This window comes from Sander lucioperca, chromosome 8 (genome assembly GCF_008315115.2).
Source record: "Sander lucioperca isolate FBNREF2018 chromosome 8, SLUC_FBN_1.2, whole genome shotgun sequence".
NCBI lineage: Eukaryota > Metazoa > Chordata > Actinopteri > Perciformes > Percidae > Sander > Sander lucioperca.
In genome coordinates this window covers 7,414,416-7,431,741 of record NC_050180.1, presented here as the reverse complement: position 1 = coordinate 7,431,741, position 17,326 = coordinate 7,414,416, and the positions used below count along the sequence as shown (strand labels likewise).

General features: G+C 40.8%; 1 protein-coding gene across 5 annotated transcripts in view; it reads left to right on the top strand.

Moving 5' to 3' along the window:
- Window positions 1–17,326, top strand: part of col18a1a (collagen type XVIII alpha 1 chain a) — a 106,510-nt gene that overhangs the window by 71,480 nt on the left and 17,704 nt on the right. For 4 of the 5 annotated variants that reach the window (XM_031296505.2, XM_031296502.2, XM_036004268.1 and 1 more), the window contains 25 exons: window positions 1,235–1,261; window positions 1,511–1,717; window positions 2,048–2,074; window positions 2,744–2,806; window positions 2,984–3,061; window positions 3,586–3,636; window positions 3,837–3,965; window positions 4,083–4,145; window positions 5,827–5,871; window positions 7,701–7,832; window positions 7,991–8,062; window positions 9,035–9,061; window positions 9,849–9,947; window positions 11,560–11,595; window positions 11,882–11,971; window positions 12,060–12,092; window positions 12,735–12,770; window positions 14,091–14,150; window positions 14,261–14,338; window positions 14,907–14,942; window positions 15,074–15,127; window positions 15,287–15,358; window positions 16,025–16,099; window positions 16,436–16,466; window positions 16,821–16,865. In XM_031296505.2, the coding sequence (XP_031152365.1) occupies window positions 1,235–1,261; window positions 1,511–1,717; window positions 2,048–2,074; window positions 2,744–2,806; window positions 2,984–3,061; window positions 3,586–3,636; window positions 3,837–3,965; window positions 4,083–4,145; window positions 5,827–5,871; window positions 7,701–7,832; window positions 7,991–8,062; window positions 9,035–9,061; window positions 9,849–9,947; window positions 11,560–11,595; window positions 11,882–11,971; window positions 12,060–12,092; window positions 12,735–12,770; window positions 14,091–14,150; window positions 14,261–14,338; window positions 14,907–14,942; window positions 15,074–15,127; window positions 15,287–15,358; window positions 16,025–16,099; window positions 16,436–16,466; window positions 16,821–16,865 (1,666 nt within the window). The remainder of the gene's footprint in view (window positions 1–1,234; window positions 1,262–1,510; window positions 1,718–2,047; window positions 2,075–2,743; window positions 2,807–2,983; window positions 3,062–3,585; window positions 3,637–3,836; window positions 3,966–4,082; window positions 4,146–5,826; window positions 5,872–7,700; window positions 7,833–7,990; window positions 8,063–9,034; window positions 9,062–9,848; window positions 9,948–11,559; window positions 11,596–11,881; window positions 11,972–12,059; window positions 12,093–12,734; window positions 12,771–14,090; window positions 14,151–14,260; window positions 14,339–14,906; window positions 14,943–15,073; window positions 15,128–15,286; window positions 15,359–16,024; window positions 16,100–16,435; window positions 16,467–16,820; window positions 16,866–17,326) is intronic. The other variant, XM_036004269.1, reaches the window with a different exon arrangement.

The following is a 17,326-nucleotide window of genomic DNA, read 5'->3' as shown; positions in this document are numbered from 1 at the left end:
GCAGTGAGCTAGTTGTAAAAGCATGAGCAGGGACAGGAGTATGGCTAGTAACAGCAGTGATATGAGCTTGGGTGAAAATGTCCCAAAGGAACACCAGAGACACTGCAAGTCCTAATTTCATGCAAACAAATGCAATATAATGTCAAGCCATTTAGTTCCTGTGTTATACATGTTGTACAGTATTTATTTAATTACATAATGTACTTTTTTTATTTTTTATATGGATAAACTGTGTGTGTGTCTAGAGGACCAAATGACATCACAATGATTGAAAAAAAAAAACAAATCCTCTATGTGAGACACTATTGTTGGCCTGACATTGGTTTGATTTCCTTCCATCCTAAAACACATGCACATAACACACTGCAATGTCCAAATACACACAAAACAAGGAAAGAATAAACCAGTACACACACAGATTCAATCCAGCAGGGGATATGGAAACAGGATTTGGTTCTAAATGTTCTGAGTGTGGCTCTATAACTCAGCAGAGTTACATTCCCACTGGTGTCCCTCTAATGCAGTGGTTCCCAACCTTTTTTCCTTGGCGCCCCCCCTACTCATGTCTAAGAAAAGCTGAGCTATTTTTATAATAATTTGTTAATTTATAATTAATTAATAATTTGTTTAACATTTGCAAATATTTTGTTTTTACCTCAACTTCAAACCAGATAAAGACTTGCGCCCCCCCCTGTGATCTTTGCCGCCCCCCTAAGGGGTGCCCGGACCCCAGGTTGGGAACCACTGCTCTAATGGGAGTGACTGTGTATACACTCCGTGTGCTTCAGTGAAGTGCTCAAACAAGTGGATTAGAGCTGCAAAGATTAATGGATTAGTTGTTATCAACTATTAAATTAGTCGGCAAACTATTTTGATAATCGATCGGTTTGGGTAATTTTTTATAAAAACAAGTATAAGATAGATAAGATATACTTTATATTATAAATGTCTCTGATTGCAGCTTGGTAAATGTGAATATGTTCTAGTTTCTTAACTGAATATCTTTGAGTTGTGGACAAAACAAGACATTTGAGGTCGTCATCTTGGGCTTTGGGAAACACTGATCCACATTTTTCACCATTTTAGAAACCAAACAACTATTTGATTAATCAAGAAAATAATTGACAGATTTAATCGGCACTGAAAATAATCGTTAGTTGCTGCCCTAAGGTGGATGTGTCTGTGGATACATATGGCTGGCACTGACTTGGCGCTGTCTTCTTTTCATTTTCAGGGAGAACCAGGGGAAAAGGGATCAAAGGTAAGTTAGAGATTATCTCATTTTTTGAGTATTGCCAACTTGATTTGAGTCGCCTAGCAGAGTTCCAGGTGTCTTGTTCAGACAGAATGATCTCTGTGATACACCGTGATCCTTCACCAGGAGAGGACTGCAACAGCATTCAAATGACGAATTGATGAAATAAATAACCCAGGTCCCCTTTAAATTGACTTAATATGGAAAAGCTTTAGTCCGTACCTCAGTTATCACCGATGTTTCTTCCATCTCCAGGGCAGTGCAGGCTTTGGCTACCAAGGAAAGAAGGGAGAGCCCGGCCTCTCTGGGCCACCCGGCCCCCCCGGCCCTCCAGGGCCCGCAACCGAGTTTTCAGTCGGCGCTGACGGCTCGGTCGCTTCCAGAGTCCCGGGACCCCGAGGACCAGCTGGACCGCAAGGTGCCGCGGGCCCCCAGGGACCAGCAGGAGCTGATGGAGAGCCAGTTAGTAGACTACAGTTGAATTCTTTGCATAAAGACAGTAAACACAGCAGCTGTGCTGTGCTCTTTGGAGCAAGATCTCCTGTATTTGTCACAGCATATGGCTGTCTTTGTTAGTGTGAAAAAGACCATCACTTAACGCCCATCATGTGCTATCGAGAGGCTAAGAAAAAAATGTGTGTCATTACAAAGTTTCAAATATGATCCTTTTTTAAAAGTTCAATTATAAAGTTACAACGTATATGTAATTGGAATTAAGAATTATCACATGAATTTTTAAATATTCCCAAATGTGTCTCAGAAGACATGCGTTTCTTTATTTCCTTCTCACAGGGCGATCCAGGGGAGGATGGAAAACCCGTAAGTTGTTTTTATACCTGCACAATACCAAAAACACTGATACAGTCTTATCTACTGTCAAAAGACTGTCAAAAGGTTGAGTGATGATGGATTTTAAAGGGGAACTATGCAGTTTTTTTTAGCTTAATTTACCTTAACTGAACAGCTTCGGAGTCATTGGAATGGTTATATGACTTTTTTCGGGTTGAATGGTGGTCATCTCGCTCCCCCCTAGCGCCTGTGAGCGGAAAAACCATCCTTGCAACTTTCGTCTGGCGAGCGTCAGGAAGTATCGCGTGATATCAGGTCTCGTGATGTAACAAATTGCTTCACAGCACTGCACATGTACACCCATTCAGGAACCAGCTAACAAGGTAGCGATGGAGTTTTTCACACTATCGTCATGGCTGAGCCGGCAAAAAAGAAGCAGAAAGCTAGGAAAGCATTGTCGGAGAAAGAGGAAACGGCAGACTGTCTGAGCGAGAAGTCAGACACGAGTTAACATAGGAGCTGCCAAATATCTATTCCGAAGCTGTAGGGGGAGCTGTATAGCGAAACCTTCCAGCAAAAAGCGAGAAAACTGCAAAGAAATTGACAAAACTGCATAGCGCCCCTTTAAAGTAGATAGGAACTCCTTTACACTTGGTCTTTTCCCTGTATCTCTCTAACATGACCGTGTCCTCGACACAGGGTCCTGATGGACCTCCTGGCTTCCCTGGAACCCCGGGGGACCCTGGAGCTAAAGGAGATAAGGTTAGATCGACACAATAACAGACAACATATTGTATTTTATACATACCATATTATAACATATTATAACATTTACCAAGTACAATAGAATGTGTAAAGTAGAACCACCATGTCTGTCTGTGTTTAAATGGATAAATGCGTTGTAGCTTGTCTTAATGAACTTGTCTCTCGGGCACACAGGGAGAGCGTGGAGAGGGTCAACCGGGCCCCAGGGGCCCCCCAGGACCTCCGGGACCCCCAGGACCAGGACTCAGATCTGTGAGTTAGTCTTGTATCAGCTAGGGCTGTGGGATGAATTGAATTTTGATTGTGATTTCGACTCCGAGCGACCACAAAAACAATGTAATCGAGAAATACGATTATATTGCACATTACGTTTCGCAAGTAAACTCTTATTTTGTCTTGTGTTCTATATGACATGTTCCTCCCAAAGGCTAAACTCACTCAGCCAACATTTGAACATATTTTTCACGTTATTTATTTTAAGGGGAATTCAAAAAGATTCACGGGAAAAGTATTAAGAGATATTTCACACTTCAAGATCACTAGAAGATTTACTGTTGATTTGTTTAATGGTTTCACTGTTTTTTTTAAGTTCAATAAATGCAACATCTTTCCATAAGTAAATGAGTTATCGTGTTAAATAATCATGATTTCAATATTGACCAAAATAATTGTGATTCTAATTTATTTCTCAGAATCGAGCAGCCCTAGTATCCACAGACTGCCTGCCTGTGTGACTCATTTGTTGAACACGACTGATTTCTCTTCATGTATTTCAGACTTTTGTGGACATGGAAGGCTCAGCGTTTCCTGATCTGGAATCTGTTCGGGTGAGAAGAATTACAAATTGAAATACTCCTCTTAACAGTAACAAACGTGTGTAGTGGAGGACATCATCATTCAAGTCAAAGAAGCTGAACTGTTGGTTAGAGACATTTTAGTTTCTGGATACATGAATGTGATATGCAGCTAGAAGTCTTTGATCATAGGTTACTGGAAATCTGCTAATGGATTCTTTTTGTTGTCGTAGGGACTGCCTGGTCTACCAGGTCCCCCTGGTCCCCCCGGTCCTCCCGGTCCCTCTACGGTAGGAGCAGGCACGGCATCCAGTTCTGGGGCATTTGGACCACCAGGGAAGGACGGAGCGCCCGGTCAACCTGTAGGTGTCAATGTGTTTTGTCTCTCAACACAATGAGCCATTTAATTCCCTTAACCGTCTGAACTGTAGAGGCTAACTCATCAACAACTACTGTACACCTGAACCTAATCTTTCTAGGGCTTGCCTGGTTTGCCGGGTACTGATGGCCTCCCGGGAGTGTCTGGTCCAAAGGGAGAAAAGGTAATGACCTTGTGAAAATGATTATTTCCTCTGCAAAGACTAACAAAGTCTTATTTTGCATCCCTCGAAACACCCCTCCATGTTGGTCACGGTGTAACGTGAGATGTATCTGTCTAAGTAGATCTGAAGTTCAGTTTTGTCCGTGCATATCCTTGGTGTTTGTTGACAATATTGATACTAGAGCTGCAACCATAAGTCGATTGACAGAAACATAATCACCAACTATTTTGATAACCGATTATTGTTAAAGTAATTTTTCATTTAAAAATGGCAGAAAAAGCTGCTTTCAGCCTCTCAAATATGGAGATTTCCTTAATTGCGGAGTTTAACCTACATAGTGTAAAACTAAACACTACGTGAATGGAGTACAGCAGAAAGACGGAGCAGAACGACGCTGCTTGTTCAGGGTTTTCACGTGTACTCCTATAGGCCTACACTTCGCATCAGGCATTAAACCAACTGTACGAACGAATTAGACTACTATTTAACGCAACGAGATGTTTTTAACCGGTAATGAAACTTTGTAAATTTAATACTGACACCGTCAGACGGCCGCGCGGACAGACAGCAGTCGGAGCTCTGCGCCCGTCAGCAGCGGCTTCTTGCTGCGTAGCCGGTCCCCCAGAGCAGCATGATCACCTCAGGTGACGTGCTTTGATTTTGACTGAATGTCCCAATTTGAGTAACCTCTGATTGGGTCGGTCGACTTGATTTATTATTATTTATTTGTTTGTATATATATATATATATATATATATATATATATATATATATATATAAAAAATCTGACCGGCCACATTAAAAAAAATGGTCCGGCCCCTCTGGCATTTGCCAGAATTGCCAGATAGCCAATCCGCCCCTGCTGAGTGAGTGGGGGCTGCCAATGACTCTGCCGGTGTATGTCTAGTGGGAATTAGTGCTAACATTAGCAAGCTAGGCTAACTAGCGTCCACTTTCCTGAGTGATAGCCACTTCCACTTAGAGCTATGATTGGGCCCAAAAAATCCCGCTCGACTCTACAAGAACCGGCATAGCTCCTGTCCAAGCCCGACCTGAACCACGGCTACAGTGTTGGGCCCGAGCCTGAATAAAACAAAACAAATCTCCACTGCTTTTTTATCCATGCGTGCAAGTTGAATAGATATCCGGAAGATGGCGGTCACACACAGCTAATACATTATTCATAACATTACACAGACTAGGTCAGACAAGGTCTGCATTTAAAAAAACTAAAAAAACAACAGAGAAATTTGCATGGGTCGAGCCCAATCGGGTTCTAACTAGTGTGAAAAACCTCAACACTATCACTCCTCTCAAATGTTAAATGTTGTAAAGGGATGATGTGAATCGCTAATTGTACATGACCAACATGTGAGCTAGTTAAAAAACAAAGAAACAACAGCATGTATAAACATATGCAGGCTGTAAAGGGCTGTGGCTAAAACACTGGCTCTCAGACATCTGTCAACTGCTGCCATGGTAACCGCTCATCCAGAGGCTTGAAGCTTAAAATATTGTTTTCACAAAAACTTTGTATCCTCCTTTTTAAAATAGAAACATAGCCGCAATATTGTTATAGTTTATATTTCCATACACACAAAGTAAAGAGAATTCAAATGTCACTTTAATGGACGTTTCTATTAACATATTTTGTCCTACTCTTTTTTTTTTCCTACACTAGGGTGATTCAGGCGAGCTGGGTCTTCCAGGAGCAGTTGGAGATAAGGTGCTGATTCATGTAGTTTTTTTTTTTGTAGTTTTTTCTTCGGTTTTACCTTGAAGTAGCTTCCACTTTTAGATGATCATTTAGATCAGCACTCAGAAACACAACCTAATGCAAATTGCCTTGCTAAGCAGTATTAGAGAAGACATACTCTTGAGAAGAAGGTACATGAATTAAAGGTCCTATGACATGCTGCTTTTTGGATGCTTTTATATAGGCCTTAGTGGTCCTCTAATACTGTATCTGAAGTCTCTTATGTAGACCTTAGTGGTCCCCTAATACTGTATCTGAAGTCTCTTATGTAGACCTTAGTGGTCCCCTAATACTGTATCTGAAGTCTCTTTTATATGGGCCTTAGTGGTCCCCTAATACTGTATCTGAAGTCTCTTTTATATAGGCCTTAGTGGTCCCCTAATACTGTATCTGAAGTCTCTTTTATATAGACCTTAGAGGTCCCCTAATACTGTATCTGAAGTCTCTTTTAAATAGGCCTTAGTGGTCCCCTAATACTGTATCTGAAGTCTCTTTTATATAGACCTTAGTGGTTCCCTAATACTGTATCTGAAGTCTCTTTTATATAGGCCTTAGTGGTCCCCTAATACTGTATCTGAAGTCTCTTTTATATAGACCTTAGTGGTTCCCTAATACTGTATCTGAAGTCTCTTTTATATAGGCCTTAGTGGTCCCCTAATACTGTATCTGAAGTCTCTTTTACATAGACCTTAGAGGTCCCCTAATACTGTATCTGAAGTCTCTTTTACATAGACCTTAGAGGTCCCCTAATACTGTATCTGAAGTCTCTTTCCTGAATTTCAGCCTTGGTGCAGAATTACAGCCACTAGAGCCAGTCCCACAATGAGCTTTCCTTAGGATGTGCCATTTCTGTGTCTGTAGCTTTAAATGCTATTGAGGAGGAGAGGGGGGGGGGCAAGGTGGAGGGTGGGGGTGTGGCCTTGACCAACTGCCATGCTTCGCTTGTTTGCAAGCCATGATGTCTCTCTCTTTCTCATGGACGGGCCAAATTCTCTGGGCGGGCAAAGCAGAGAAAGGGGAGGTAACCTTTTCCCTTATGACGTCATAAAGGGAAGATTCCAGATCAGCCCATCTGAGCTTTAATTTTCTCAAAGGCAGAGCAGGATACCCAGGGCTCGGTTTACATCTATCATCATTTCTAGCCACTGGGGGACCATAGGCAGGCTGGGGGAACTCATACTAATGTTAAAAAACCTCATAAAGTAAAAGTTTGAGTTGGTGGCGTGCTTTTGAGATGCCAGAACTGTGTAATGCCCATTCGATAACTATAATGACATATCGACTTCCATCCAACTATTTCTAAAGCTTTTCTCATCCCTTTCATTTCTCCAGCCAAGCTCCTACTTTTCTTTTCTCACCAATCTGCTGCCCCACTATTTCTCCTCCTCCTACTTTCCTAAGCCTCCCCATCTGCAGGTAACTGGGCTCCAGCACGTCAGCCATCAAAGAGGATTTGTGTCTTCTAACAATATGCTAATTTTTGTCAAATATTGTCAGCTACCGACTTGACTTAAAGTTTAATCTAAGTGCTGGCTATGGTTTGGTTTAACCTTTGGTGACGTCTGAATTTGGCCCCAGAATAATGAGCATGAGCGTTTGTGCAGTTACATTATCCTACCTACGATTTAAAACACACTTACTCATACTAAATGCTGCATGACAGGTATTAGCAGTTAGGTGTAAAATAAAAAAAAAAAAACTCCACACTACCCTATGATGGTTCGATGCACTTCACTGACATAATTGTATTTGCTTTTATTTAACTTTGTATTTCCATATTCTGTCATTCCACCCAACAGGGATCTAAAGGAGATCCCGGTTTACCGGGAACTGCAGGAGAGCCCGGACTGGCTGGTCTGCCTGGACCTCTCGGACCGGTTGGGCCACCTGGGCCTCCCGGGCCTCCTGGACCAAGCTATCGGGTTGGATTTGTAAGTTTTCTATTAGTTTTTGTGATCGTCACATCAGTGAAATGATCTGAGTTGGCCCGAAAGTGTTTAATTTTAAAATAAATGAAATAGGGTAGAAAACAGTCAAAGAAAAGGCTTTGTTTGGCTGTTTGTCATAAATCCTTTGTTGGTGTTTGAAGGATGACATGGAGGGCTCTGGTGGAGGTTTCAGCAATGGACTGCCTGGCGTCAGAGGACCTGAAGGAAGACCGGTCAGTACTGCATATTGAAGAAATACTTCAGGTCCTGTGGAGGACAATATACTTCACATTACAGATATAGTTTAAATAAGCTGTAGTTCCTCCTTGTGTTCTTCGAATGTTGTTTTTAAGTCCCCATATTCAAAGCCAGAGTAAGTCTCTGATCCCAGATCTGATCAGCAGCTTTAAAGTCATGTAGTCTCTCGGTCGGACACAATCAGGTGCAACACGGCGACTGTTTCATACTCCAGACCCCCATTGAAAGCAGAAGTTTAGTGTTTCTTATTTTTCTCTTCAATTAGTGTCTTATGGTAGCACTATTATAAATCTTAAAGGGGTAAAAGAAATGTTTATCACCACAGCTAGCCTCACACTCGCACTCATGTACTATTTACCTTTCATCTGTAAAAGTAATTGAAAATTGTTGATCAGTCATGTTACTTGCAGATTGTCTTGCATGGGAAGCTGCTAAAATAAGCATCTTAAAGTAGCTCAGATAACAGTAGTTATCCTACTGGCACTAGAAGGAAGCGGTTAGAGGTCAACCGCATCTGCATTTCTCCTTCATCCGGTCGAAAAACGTAGGAAAAAGACTCAAAAGGTATTGACCGGAGAAGGGCAGATGCGGTTACAGGTGTCTACAACTGATGTACAGTTTTCATGGTAGCAATAACGAAAAGTTGCATATTCAAAAACAACAAAAAACCCGGTGTACCCAGCACACTTATTAACCCATTTGTTTCATCAGTTTATTCATATGGGCTCTTTGTCCTAAGTTAACTGTCATTCATTCTGTAAATGATCTGATTACAAAGTATCATTCTATAAAAACAATATGTCATGTACTTTACAGGTCTACATTTTACACGTCTGTGAATATTGAACTGGAACTGGTCCAACAAGGATGTTATACAAAGGATGCAAATACATGAGGGAGGTTTACATGAGCTTGCAAATAACTAAAGCAAATGTGTTTGTTTTCAGGGTTCTCCTGGCTTGCCTGGACTTCCGGTAAGTCCTTTTTCCAGAAATCTGTCTGGCTGGTCCTCTTGTCCACTTCTCCAACTCACATGGTTTTTTTCTACTCTAAAAGCAATCTACTGGATCAAAAAAAAGGGGTCTTGTTTTGTTATTGTGAAATTAGTTGAAACGGCCAAACAAGCCTGAGGTACCGTTACCTGCGGCTGAACCGAGGTCTCTAAGGTGGTAGCGAGCGTTTGGCCCCTGCTCGCCCTCGAGCCTCTTAATGAGTTTATTTAACATTCAGGTTTGGTTATTGGCGGGAGCCTTATCCTTGCTACTCCCCTTTGCTTTCATTTCACCTGTTTGTTTTCTAAATCATTGGGGTTGAGAAAAATAGCTGCGGCTCTGATGATTATTCATGGCGAAATAAGGTCCTTGCCCTTTCTAAACAGACAGAAACGGGGAAATTACAACAATACAAGCACACAGACAGAACTGAAAATAAGAAAAATATAAAATGAATGCATAGTTAAAAGAAGCAGTGGCATAACATGTAAACAAAAAATGTAAGTATCAATCCATACTGACTATTTTGTTAAGTAGATTTTATGAAAATAAAGGGGGCAGAAAGACAAACTCATAGCAACACAGCAAACACAAACACATTTGTCTTCGTGGATGCACTAAAGCACGACAATGAGCAGGAAGTAGCTGAAAGCTGCAGAGTTGGGTGTTGATTACCTCGGTACAAGCAAACTCTTCACATCACGGGCAGTAATGTGGTAGAAACTTTGTTTTTGTGTTTAACTGGTGTGTCTTGTGTGTACCTCTGCAGGGTAAAGCTGGGTTGCCTGGTATCCCAGGTCAGAAGGGCAGCGAAGGTTCTGTAGGAAAAGATGGCCGACCAGGGCTGGATGGCTTCCCCGGACCTCAGGTAAAATACATCTAGATGACACGTAAGGGACGTCACCTGTTTCAACCGCCAATAGAGAAGTCAGCTGGTCAAGTCGGCTACCAACTATAGAAATCAAATGATCCATAATCCATTTTATTTGTATTATTTTATAGAGAGCAAGCGGCGTTAGAACAAAGCAGTGAATCAGAGAAAATGCATTTCATTCATACTAGAAATGCAGCTGTAGCAAGCATCTCACTATCACTAACGTCATCCACATTCATATTTAGACGCAACAAATGATATCCAGCTACAAAAAAAGGCTGAAAGTCAGAAGTTAGGACGGAAGTACAAAGAGTCGTTGGTATGGAGATGGTACATTGTCTCGTCTCGTTGGTGTGACCTGGCAGGTTTTAGAACGTTACAGACTGGCGCGTTGCAAGTAGTTGCAAGTCTTTGGTCTGAACTGGGCTTTACAGAATACAAAATAATGACTCTGAAGGAAAGATGAATGTTTTTTTAGTGTGTGTTATGTAGCAAACTTCACAACAATGTAATGTAATAAACGAACAAGCCATTGGGCAAAAATATTTAGCATTTTCAATTGTTAATATCAGTGGACCATTTTCCCCCGTGGCCACAATAGTAATTTCATAAAGTCCATTGTATTGAGTACTTTCTGGGTTAGAAAATTATTGTTTTGTTTTTTGAGGGAAAATGTTGGCAAGATGCAGTAACAGAAGAAAAGGCCAACCCCTCTTACGAACCCCTGTGTCAACCAGTTTTATTAAAAAGTAACTATAGTGTAATAAAGGGAAGGAAATGGACAGTTTGAGGACAAAGAATGTGCATCTTTTGCACGTCCTGCTGCCGTTTACAGCAGTGCAGGAGACGTTTGAATACAGTTTAGCTACAATGCTTCACAGAGAGTTTTATAGTAGAGGTGCACATTACATCATGCATCTTATCAGTGTCGGACAAGAACTGCTTTAAAATATACTATCGCATTGGGATGCACGTACGTATAACAAGTTATACCCAGTATAAGCATTAAAGTTCATTCTGGACCTTAGAAATCGAAGTTAAACAAGCTCCACTTACTAGCTTTTTCCAGAGCTTTCAATTACATGTCATGGTCTTCATCATGGAGTTTGTTCAGTTGTCATGGAGATGGCTCAGTTGTTAGTCATACTTATGTTAGGTGATGACAGCTGGGAGAACTCTATCCAGTGACAAAGACAGTGAGATGCAGCCCTGAGGCTGGTGAATGACGTTAATGAGTAAATGAGTTAATATTATTTTATAATCAATGTCTAATCTGTTGAAGTGTTTGTAGAAGCCAGTTTTAAATTGATAAGGTAACAACCTTTTGAGACAGCGGAAAGCAGTATGTTTCCCCCCATTTAATATGTTAAAACACTCTAGATGCGGCAAGATGCTGTTCCGCTTAAGTAAACGTGAATTATATGTTTCAATCATTCTAATTTATCCCCCTTTTAACATGTATAATTAGATAATAATATACGCTGTGCTTCTATTGCCTTCAATGAATAAGAGAGTTGTTCATCTAGTCTGTTGTCAGACCTTTATGGAGCAGGTATTTGGACAAACAGCGCCTTCACCTTTTTTAACGTATCTTTTAATATTACAGGGACCAAAGGGTGGCAGTGGCATCAAAGGAGAGAGGGTAAATATCATGTTAACACTAAATATCTATTTATTGTTTTCATACATTATGTTAACTACAAAGCAGTTGTGTGTAAGATGCTGATCCAATGCTGTACAGCAACACGCTGCATGTCTGTACGTTTCTTTGTAGTCATTTAGATCTCAGACCTCGTAACCTTTTTTCAAGATCTTTTTTATTATTTATGTTTAATACGAACATAAAAACTAAAGCTCTGTCATGAGCGTTTGATTAATTGGGACAGTTTTATATGGTTTTGCTGCATGTGTGCGTGCTGTGGTTTTAGGGCGACCCAGGTCGGGATGGAACTGGAATCCCAGGTCCACCCGGCCCACCTGGACCACCTGGACAAATCGTCTACCAGACATCTGGCAATGTAAGTAACAGAGAGCACACACTGGACTGGCAGTTTTAATCAGTGGTGGCCTTCATCTTAACTTTGTTCTCTTTGTGTATGTCTACAGGTTGATGGGGTTGTTGGCAATGCTGGGCCTCAGGTTTGTATTCATGTTTAAACCGTGACACTGATACAGCAAAATGATACATGACTTTTTAAAAAGTCATATCTGTGCCATAGATGAGGGTTTGCCTTTAAACTGAGATCTTAATGCATTTGGTGCAACACTTAACAAGGCCCTGTACACGTCGTTGAGCTTTTAAAAACATATATACAGTTGACTGTGCACTGGTAATTAGAACCGTAGAGTGGGCTGTCAACTGAGACACGACAGACAGTCTTCTTAAACCAATATTCATACCACGTGGGGAAACGTGTTAATTAACTTGTCCTTTTCTTTCACAACACACATCAGGGCTGATCAGGGATTTCTTCAAAGATGTCAAACTTTATGAGAACATAGGATTGTGTCATCACTGTCTGACCTTTATCAAATCTAACAACCAAACGTGTCCATTTGACTATATAATATTTTAGGCAGCTGTATACCAATGATCTACACTCAGTGAAATCTGCTTATTTCAGTTAGAACGAGTCAGGGCCAGAATGAGTTGTGGGTGGATTTGCTTGTACATTTGTGTTACTTGTAAAGTTAGTAAAACCAAATGTGTACATTGTAGTCAGTTAGCAAAACGCAGAACATCCATCCAATAAAGCAATGTGTGTCTGTTTTCCTGTGCAGGGAGGACCTGGTTTACCTGGTCAAGCTGGATTCCCTGTAAGTCTCCTTGTGTTACAATAATTAATGTTACCTTGCCCTTATTATCACCATAAATGTGAAGTGTATTTGCTTCACATTATTGGTCTTGCGTTGCCTCTTTGTCTCGGTCTCCTGTGTGTTTTGAACCTGTTGTTAATCTACATTTTATGATTAATTATTATTATTATTATTATTGTAAACACATCCCACGAAAAGACCAAAACCAACAATGTGTTCATCTCACACAGTCGGCAATCAGCCTCAAAACCATTCACTTAGTCCTACCATAGACGCAAATTTTAGAAAAATAAATAAATAAATCCATTATTAAAAAGGTAAATTAAAGGCCCTGAAAACCTATTTTCTTAGTCAGTTTCATGCTATACATGATGGGATCCTACACAAATACAGTATTTTCTGCCAAAGTTGTGTTTATTTCACACGACTAAGCTTTTTGCTTTGTCTGAGCTGTTTTCACCGATTTGAAGTGGGTGTTATGTCAAAAAAAGCGCCGTCACATATTTTAGTGATCCAATCTTTAACGTTAGTTGTCGAGGGGTTGGCCTATGTTGCCATTCTATTTTTTGCAGTTGTTGATGAAGCAGATTAGTTAAGTTTTTGAGCGTTAAACTCTCAAAGAATAACTGAAAAAGTTTTAAACTCTCATTGTTGCACATTTAGTAATGACTATTTAATGTTATAGAGAATGTTGTAGTTTTCACAGGCTAAAGTAAAATATCATTTTCAAAATAATTTCCTTGAACAGTAGGGCACTGTAGTTTTTAGAGAAGGTTACTCAAACAGGACTACATTGATTTTGGATCAATCAAACTGTGGCACAGAGGAATAAGTATCAGGCTTTGGCAACACTAACAATACGTACTGGTGGGATCAATTCCTTGTTGGTTTTTGTCTTTTCATTTCATTACAGGTTCAAATTCTGTGTACTGAATTTTGGCATGGGTGGTGATCCTTTTGGTCACAGGAATAAGCTGAAAGCAAACTGCTGTAAGGGCAAAAAGAAGAGACTTATTTACGCTCTTTTCTTTCAAATTCCAATAATGCCTCCAGATAATTTAACAGTAATTTGCATCCACAAAAGTAAGCGAGCGTCAAATGCTTCGCTGCACTACATTTGCAAGCAGATGCCATGTTGGCACCGCATCTACTCAAAGAAGCATCCCATCCGCTAATTTCTACAGTCAATATCTAAACAGCGGTCCACTCAGCAATTTACAAGCTGCACTGTATAGACGGAGACTAATTGAACGTCTCGAGTTGATCCGGGGGAACAGATCCCTTCCTGCTGCCAGATGACATATTGTCTTTATCCCACAGGGTCCTATTGGACCAAAGGGTGACCGAGGAGACGCCGGCCCCCCAGGCTACGGAGCGAAGGTAAAGACTTGCTTATTTGTTTGGACAACTATTCATTTAGCCACTCGTCATCACTGGGACACGGCCGTAATGAAGTCTGTGTTGTCTGGTTGCTGCTGCACTGTGCTCAGGGTGAGAAAGGTGAACCAGGCTTAATAATTGGACCGGATGGAAATCTTCTCCACCTGGAAGGGCTGACGGGTCCGAAGGTGAGTCTCACTGCATTTGACTCTGTGCATTTACTGCATGTCTCTCTTGCCCTCACATCACAAAGCAAACGTGCAATTTTATTGTTTTTAGTGTTTATATTTGTTTTAACGTCTTATAATTTCTATTGCATCAGTATTTTTACTTCTGCGTGTATTTGTATGTGTATATATATTGTGACAGTTATTGTCTTAATTATTTTTTTGTAACGATTTGTACGGTTTTATATTATGATTGATACCGTTTTAAAGATTTCACTGTTTTTTTATATATATTTTATTCATTTTTTTTAATTTATCTTGGTGTGCATTAGTCTCTAAATCCATTTAGATTTTATTTCTTATTCATTTTTTGTCTGATGTTTTTTTAATCACTGTTCAGCACTTTGAATTGCATTTTGTTATGTTTGAAAGGTGCTATATAAATAAAGATTGATTGAAATACAAACACATACATGCACCTCTCCTCTATAGCATACGATATGTCGCTACTTTCCATGTTTAAATGTGTTGCCTGTGTTACAGTGGTGTTTGTGTTGTTGAAACTGTGCTTCCTTATCGCTGCCTGTAGGGAGACAGAGGATCTCCAGGACTTGTTGGCCCCACTGTAAGTGCTTGAGCATTTCTAACGAAGATATCTACACTAATGTACCAACACTGTTGTAAACTAAAAAAAAATGTTTTCACTTGATTGTCCAGTCAGCTCATTGTCTTTTATTTCATGATTTATTGTGGTAGGGACCGTATGGGCCTCCTGGAATAAAGGGTGAAATTGGAATGCCCGGAAGACCTGTAAGTACCCCTTGCTTGGTGTCTTATGTTGCTATTTTTTCATATACCAAGTACCACATATTCTTTTACTGACCTATTGTATATCGCTGTGGTTACATTTTAATCCCATTGTTTGTTTTTCCAAGTGTGGGGAAATAATCAATGACTTTCTTTCCTCAGGGTCGCCCCGGTGTTAATGGGTACAAGGGTGAGAAAGGAGAGACGGGAGTTGGATCTGGCTACGGCTACCCAGTAAGTGTGCATATTATTATTTATTATTACCAACGCCTTAGACAGAAGACAGATTTTAATACAGTTTGACATTGTATTGTTTACTTTGCAATCCCCAAGCCGTGCCGGGGTGTAATTAAGGCACAGCCTTGCATTGAGCATCAAAAGCTTATTGGCTAGCTAGCTTTTTTGTTAGCTTGTACGGACCCTCGTTATCCGTGTTTTTATTAATATATTTTTTAAGGCTTTGCTACGTCAGAATTTATATGGCAAACATTTACCTCACATGGCTGATCAGCTGTTTCCGCCGTCTGCGTCTTCTCAGATATTCCCGTGCATTTTTTTTTGGCTCCGGACAGCGTGGAACGCAGCCAATACGAGCTGACTTGAAGGAACAATTAAAACTTGCCCAATAGAGCCAAATTAAATTTTTCTCTCGTAGACGGTTAGATGGCCAATGTGACTTGTGGCATGTCAGTGTTTGATAGGAGAATGCTCTCAATGTCAAACAAACTGACGTTAACATCAATGCTAGCAATCAATGTGACACAGTATGTCAAAAATACCAAAATACTGTCTGTTTGTAAGCGATTGGTGTTAGTCAGTAATCTTACCACTACCTAATGGGAATCCTTCAGTATCTAAACACCAAACAGCAAGAAAGAGTGAATAACTTTTTTCCATCAGGGAGTCCCTGGCCAACCGGGACCACCGGGACCACCTGGACCCCCCGGGCCAGCCATTCCCTTAGATCGCTTCAACGTGAGTATACGAGATCCCAAACCTCGTACCTTGAACTAAATCTTGGACATTTATGTGTACCAGTTGATGTTATTGGTTGATTGTAACACAACGTTCATGTCTCCCATGTACCCTGTGGCGTCTGGGAGCTAAACCATATCATATTTGAATCATTGAGGCATTAATGACCAGTCATTATCCGGTGCTTTTGTTCTCTAGTTTAAGCCATGTTTTCTGGTGAAACCGCTGAGTCAGTTGCTAACTGCATAACTTGGCATAAACCAAGACAAATCCTGTTCTCTGTGGTTGCTGGTGCTGTGCGTTTCTTCATTGAGCATCGTTTCTTTCTGTTCATAGCGCTACGATGAAATTTCAAGGAACTACCCAGGTATGACCTCCATCACACACCGTTTTGGCACCAATACATACTACTGTGAGACAGAGAACGGAAGTTAAGTTAAAGTGCCGGTCGAGGAAGGGAGATTTAGAAAGGGTTTAAAGTGTCTGCAGAGATAAACAGTTTAATCTTAACTTGAGTTTGATCCAGCTGCCTCAGCCTGAAGGGGATATACACTCTATCGTCAAGAGATTAAGCTGTCAAGTCTGACTAGATACAAAGAATGAATTGATAAAACAGACATCACTATAAAAGACGCAGGGCGCTAACAGTTTTGCCATGCCAGATACACCTGTGGGATATTGTGTCTAACTCGCTGATGTTAAAAATTATATTTTGTTGTAGCGACTAAAGGGGAAAAAGGAGAGCAGGGTGACCGAGGACTTCCAGGTAAATCCCAGTTTGCATAAAATATACACTGTACTATTCTTGCAAACATTTCCACCAGAGCATGCGAGCGTAGCGGAGCGGTGAGAATTTCCAGACTGATCTCAGGAAATGGCGTATGTATGAAACGCCAATTCGTCCATTATTGGCATGTTATCAAGACGCATACTCACTTTTTAGCGTGTTTATCAACGCCGTTTGGCCTCCATTGACTTACACTACCTTGCAATTGCGTGTGAATTTTCGCCGTAGGGAGTAGTATGAAACGGCGAAAATCCGCGTAGGGAGGTTTGGTTGGGGTGGCGGATGGGTAAAACACAGGACTTTCATCCAGGAGAGCGGGGATTATGTCCCGCGTGTGGCGTTTCCTCGCTCTCTTGTTTGTGTAAAGCCAACCCTGTTGTTCTTTTCCTAAACCCAACCGTCGCTTTCTTCTCGCGATAACATGTTGTTCTCGCGATAAC